At 42.1% G+C, this 6,329-nt stretch overlaps 1 protein-coding gene across 3 annotated transcripts in view; it reads right to left on the bottom strand.

The window, feature by feature from the left end:
* Positions 1-462: 462 nt before the first annotated feature.
* Positions 463-6,329, bottom strand: part of kcnq1.2 (potassium voltage-gated channel, KQT-like subfamily, member 1.2) — a 180,128-nt gene continuing 174,261 nt past the window's right edge. Inside the window, exon 19 of one of the 3 annotated variants that reach the window (XM_085778574.1) lies at positions 463-2,579. In XM_085778574.1, the coding sequence (XP_085634700.1) occupies positions 2,433-2,579 (147 nt within the window). In that variant the 3' untranslated portion in view covers positions 463-2,432. The remainder of the gene's footprint in view (positions 2,580-6,329) is intronic. The other 2 variants (XM_085778576.1, XM_085778575.1) reach the window with 2 other exon arrangements.

The following is a 6,329-nucleotide window of genomic DNA, read 5'->3' as shown; positions in this document are numbered from 1 at the left end:
TGCTCACTTATGCTCCCGCTGTCCTCCCTCTGCCTCTCCTCCTCCTCTTCTCTTTCTCCCCTGCTTGTCCGCCCCTCTCCCGGGACAGCCCTTTCCCCTCCACCCCCTATCTCTCTCTCTCCCTCAGCACTGGACCATGCTGATCTTGGGACATCCCCAGTATTTTTTGGCCTTTGAAGGCAAATATAATTGAGTGGTAACATGAGACGTATTCTCTTTTTCCTCTGCATGCCTCACTCAATGGGTTATGGAATATTGAAGTTCAAAGTAGGCGCAGTGAACGTGTTATTCCTTCTTTTCTCCTCTCCCTTCGTGGTGATTGCAGTGTGAAAGGAATTTTAGTGAAATGAGGAGCTGAGGAGATTTTATTTGGATGGAAACTCCGGCCCGTTGGCTTACCTTGACCCGGCTCTGCTCACGATTTGAACAAACAGCTCAGAAAAACTATAAGACAGGTTTCACCCTCCAATGAAAGCAAATTATGGAATGGATGAGCTGGTAATCAAATTCTTCCCAAGCCAAGAGAGCAGGCCAGAGCGTAATGAAATGGAGTTTTTTATTATTTACAGCAGAGCTACAGTGCAGAGGGTGTGCGTGAATATCATTTACAATCATTTCCATCCATCTGTACAACAGGAGCAGTCTCCCGGTCTCTGTGTTTCTCATCACTCCAACAAGCAAGACATGTTCCAGGTTGATCTTTCCACATGGTAATAAATACAGTACAATAAGGCAATGTTTCTATTTACATCTCTTACAAAACTGTACAGGACAAGACAGGCAGATATGTATCGAGGTCTGTCACAAAAATTTAAATACAACCACTTGATTTCGTAGAAGATAAATAACAGCTAATTCTTAACCACTGCAAAAATATGAAAATATGTTAGTGCAGAGAGAAAACCTCTCCTCTTTCCGCGTCTCTTGTTCACCCTTCTTTTGTGTGTGCATCCGTCTTTTCAGGAATGTGCATGCTATAATTACGGGAGGCCTTTCATACAGTAGCTACATAGTTGAGTTATTTTCTATTTTCTACTTCCTACATGGCCTGTCAGATAAAACACAATGAACACGGGAACAAAGTGAGAGCATTGTCTCCTCCTTTTCGAAACGCGGGGTTTTGGTGGTAGCCTGATGTTTCCCAACCTTTCACACAGAATTAGTGCGCCTGCTCCTCAAAGCTCACTGTTTAAATTCTGCACATTTCCCAGTGTTTCTTTTCATTAGACGCTCACAGTGAGTAATCTCCCCTTACCAGGAATTCAGCACTTAATTAGCTCAGGAGAGAAAAAATAATCAGAGCTTTAATGGGGCAAATTTATTTCAAATTGCACACAGCAGCGTGAGCCCCCCCCTCCCCGCCCCTGAAGAGGGGAGTAGAGGATATTAAGCGGGGTGTGAGAGGTGGAAGCTGCTGGAAGGGGTTTGAGATCGATATACGTACTGTATGAAATCTCTCCCAGTGAGAGCAAACACAGGCCGCGCCATAACTTCTGACTGTGTTCCTGTAACGCAGCACCGGGCCCTCTCTCCGCAGTTTGGCTATTTTTATTAGCTCTAGCGTAGCTGTAAATCAGCACCACGTTAGCCACCCGACCCAACCCAGACACATTTCTTTAGTCCCATTTCTTTTTACTCCAGCCTTCCGGTCTCTAACACAGCGCAAAGTCAACAGATAATCTGCCTTTCCCCCCTCGTGTTATTTGATCACTACTAACAAACACCCGCTGCAGTCTAAGTACAGTTAGGCTAGATGGATATGTGGCTATGGAAATAACCCTGTTGTGTACTGGGTGTGGATGGTGCCAAGATAATCAGAAGGATTTGAGGAATGCCTCTGCCATGGCTGGACTCTCAGTTTTTCTCTGTGTCTTTGGGGAACTTGAGTGCTTTGATTGCATTACGACTTCATTACTGGGTTAGTTAGCTTTGGAATAATATTTGGAGTAGAGGAATGCAGCTCAGTGACAGGCCACACATAAATTAACATCATCTGAGTAGTGCGATTATGAGGTTAATGTAGTGAAATAAATTCACGCAGCGTGTCGCTGCTTGAATGACTGCGCGCTGCAGGGGAAGACCGAGGGCCCACGATGCCCATGTAGAAGAGGAAGCTACAAATACACGACAAAGAAAGAGCCAAAAAGGCCCGACAATCATCAGAAGGAAGAGACCGGTCGGCCGTCTGTCCACACCACGAGTCCCGCACTTTCGCCCCCAAGTGGGCAATTAAAGGTTGTTCTCTTCTCAGGGGTCAAAAGTCTGTGAGAAAAATTGGGATTGTAAAAGGAAGAGAGGAAAGATTGAGTCCCCTTGTTATTTTGCAGGCCCCCCACACAAGGGGGGCTAGGCTGTCTATGTATACTCCTGCCCTTTTAGTTGTCCTTTGATGATGATGACATCATCATACCCGCTGTGACGTCTCGGTGACATCAGGGCCCCTCGTCGATGCTGGTGCCCCTGGCTTTCTGGATGGTCACCCTGCGGATGGAGGGCTTGGACGTCAGCTCGGGCTTGGGCGGGAACTGCTCCATCAGGATGTGCAGGACCGAGTCCATCTTCTGATCCATCTGCTGGACCTGGAGTCGACACAGTGACAAGACACAAACAGGTTAGGTCGGCCGAGTGCCTCCAGGATAAACACCCTGAGCGTAAGTACAGTGTAATGAAACAAAGAATGTCACCGAGTTCATGCTTTTGTTTCGCATCCATCTGCCTCTTTAATACAGTTGCCATCCCAATGACAGAGCAGCGCAGGGTATAATGACATGTTAGCCTGCCAGTCGCTGTCTACCTGCCGAAGCCACTCATTACAAAAGCTGTTGAGCAATATGATCCCTGAGTGGGCAGACAGACACTCACACGCACACACACACAGACAGACACACACGTATATGCAAGGCGACTGTTGTTTACACGCTTTACCGACCGTAAACACAGGTGTGTCACCCAACAGAGACGTCTCTGACGAGGCGCAGCCAGCCTAACTATAGTGTGAATGCAGATGGATGGCTCCACCTGAGCGATGGAAGTAAACAGACAACAGACTGCCTGGTGACATGCAAATACAACCAGAGAATGCATTTCCTGAAGGAAATACGGATGAAAGCTGAAAGCTCAACGCCATTGCTGAAGCAATGCTGAATGAGCTGAAGGAATTGTTGAAACAATGTTGAAGCGCAGAAAACTGATGAAACAATGCTAACATAGCTGAAACAATAGCTGAGGATACATAGAAGAAGGAGGCTGTATGAAATGGTTGGAAATTATTTGTATAATTGTTGAAGATTAGTATGAAGAGTGTGAATTAAAATTCCAGTTAAATGAGTTATACAGTAAAAAGGTAGAATATGCTATGTTTAGAATGAAAAGCAACTTCTATGAAAGTGGGGAAAAGGCCAGTAAATTATTGGCTAGACAATTAAAAAAACAAGATGCTAGCTTTATAATACCTGCAATTAAAAACACAAACGGGGAACTGGTAACAGGTGCAAAGGACATTAATGAAGTGTTCAAAGACTTTTATGTGAAGCTTTATAAATCAGAAGTAGATCCATCAGAAGAACAATTTGAAGCCTTCTTCACTAATATAAATATCCCAAAACTGTCAGAAGGACAAGTTGCACAGATGGAGGGAGTTATTACTGAAGGAGAAGTTAGAGATGCAATATCATCACTAAAAATAGGAAAGTCACCGGGGTTAGATGGGTTGCCAGTTGAATATTATAAGAGATATATTGACATATTGGCACCTATATTAACAAAAGTATATGAAGAGTCATTCGATAGGGGGCGATTACCAGATACATTTAATGAGGCGTTAATTACCTTGATACTAAAGAAAGACAGAGAACCTACAGACCCGGGGAGCTATAGACCCATCAGTTTAATAGATGTCGATGGCAAAATTCTTACTAAAGTGCTTGCCACAAGAATAGAAAGATCTATGCCACATATAGTGCATGCAGACCAAGTGGGGTTTGTTAAAGGGCGCTCCTCATCAGATAATGTTAGGCGGTTATTGCATCTTATATGGTCAAGCCGTGATGCAGACACACCCACCGCAGCATTTTCATTGGACGCAGAAAAAGCGTATGACAGGGTGGAACTGGCTTACCTTTTTTATACCTTGAGAGTGTTTGGATTTGGAGAGGGTTTCATTAAATGGATAAAGATTATTTACCTGTCCCCTAAGGCATCTGTTTTAACTAATGGTCTGAAATCTCCCTTTTTTGGTCTCACGAGGGGCCAGAAACAGGGGGATCCGTTAAGTCCACTGCTTTTTACCATATTTCTAGAACCATTAGCTATAGCTCTAAGAGCAGATACGGGTATTAAAGGGGTGTGGGGTGGTGGGACAGAACATAAGCTGTTTTTGTACGCAGACGATATTTTGCTGCTTATCTCAGACCCAGCTAGTTCTATTCCCATAATCCTTAATAAGATTGAATCATTTTCTCGAATATCCGGATATAAAATTAACTGGCAGAAATCCGAGGTGATGCCTATATCTAGGTTTTTCTCTCAATCGGAGATCTCTAATTTTCAGTTTAGATGGATCCCGGTAGGAATGAAATACCTAGGATTAAAGTTGACAGCTGATTTATCTGATATAATAGAAATGAATCTAATGCCATTACTTCAAAAGATGAAAAATAAGTTGGAAAGATGGAAGATAATTAATCTCACTCTGTGGGGCAAAATTAATACTATTAAGATGGTGATAGCACCACAATTTAATTATATATCAATGATGCTTCCATTAATCATTCCTAGTGGCATATACAAACAATATAATCAAATGGTTAAAGAATATTTGTGGGATGGAAAAAAGCCTAGGATTAATATTAAAAAGTTATGTACTACTAGGGAAAATGGGGGCCTGGCCCTTCCAAATGTAGAGATATATAATTTGGCTTTTGAACTGGCTAAACTGGTGAGGCATTGGGCTAACTATGATTCTCAACCAGAATGGGTTAAGATAGAAATGGCCATGGTGGCTCCCTCAAGACCAATACAGGCTCTTTCTCAGATCAAAGTGGTAGAGGGGGGAAAAAGTCCTATTCTGAAGCACTCTCACTGGGTGTGGTCTGAGGTGCATAGGTTGATGGGGAAATCACAATACAAACAAGGTTATTCGTCCATATGGGATAATCCACGCATCATGATAGGTAAACGATCATTTTGCTGGGATCCTTGGCAGAGGAACGGTATATGTGTGATTGATGATCTGTATAAGGATGCAGTTTTTAAGTCATATCAGGAATTAGTGGATCAATTTCTCCTGGAGGGAAGGGGTGAATTTTGGAAATATTTACAACTAAGGAGCAGTGTGCGGAGTGTGTTCCCACTCAACAGAAATATAGAAGAACCTAACATGTTACAAAAACTTTTTGACTTGCCAAGTACAATGCATAGTGCCTCAATATTTTACAAAAACATAATGGAACTACAAAGTGTGAACACTGAGAATCTTAGATTAATATGGCAAAGAGATTTAGAATGTGAAATAAGTAGGGAGAAATGGCATAATATAGTTTCCAAGGTTGGGTGGGCCACTAGGGATATTAGAAGCAAATTTACCCATTACAAAATCATACATAGATATTACTATACTCCTATGAAGCTCTTTAGAATGGGTTTAGTGGAAGACAAAAGATGTTGGAAGTGTAAAGGAGAAGATGGTACATTTTTGCATGCCTTTTGGGAATGTCCGGTGGTAGTACCTTTCTGGAAAGAAGTATTAAAGAAATTGGGAGAATGGTTGGGACAAAACCTGCCGGAATCACCACTGCTTTGTCTCCTGGGAGATAGTGCACTTTTGCCACGAGTCAACAAAGGACAGCATGCGCTAATAACAGCAGGCCTCATTACTGCAGCAAGGCTGATACTGAGGAATTGGAAGAGTACGTGTACACCGGGGCTTGCAAATTGGACTCAACTGATGACAGAGACGGCGTCTTTTGAATATCTGATTGCCAGGAGGAACAATGTTGAAGGGGGGTTCCACGTAGTGTGGGACTGTTTTTTCCGATACATAAAGGACTTGTCATAATAAGCATAATTGAGTCACATCACAATTGATATGCTCACGGGCATATAAAGGTACAGAGGGGTGTTGTCCTTGTAGTTTTGTTTTGACTGCCTGTTTGTTTTTTTTTGTTTTTTTTTTATTCTTTTATTTATTTATTTATTTATTTTTTTTTTTTCTCTTTTTTATATATATATTTTGTGTCTGTCTGGTTGCTGTTGTCTTTTGTATGTATTTTATTATTTGTTGAAAAATAAATAAATACTTAAATGAAAAAAAAAAAGAAGATTAGTATGAA

The sequence above is a fragment of the Trachurus japonicus genome, chromosome 6 (assembly GCF_045865225.1).
Source record: "Trachurus japonicus isolate A0001 chromosome 6, Traja_1.0".
In the NCBI taxonomy this organism is placed as follows: domain Eukaryota; kingdom Metazoa; phylum Chordata; class Actinopteri; order Carangiformes; family Carangidae; genus Trachurus; species Trachurus japonicus.
Note: the sequence above shows the minus strand (reverse complement) of the source record. Positions and strands in the feature narration are given on the sequence as shown.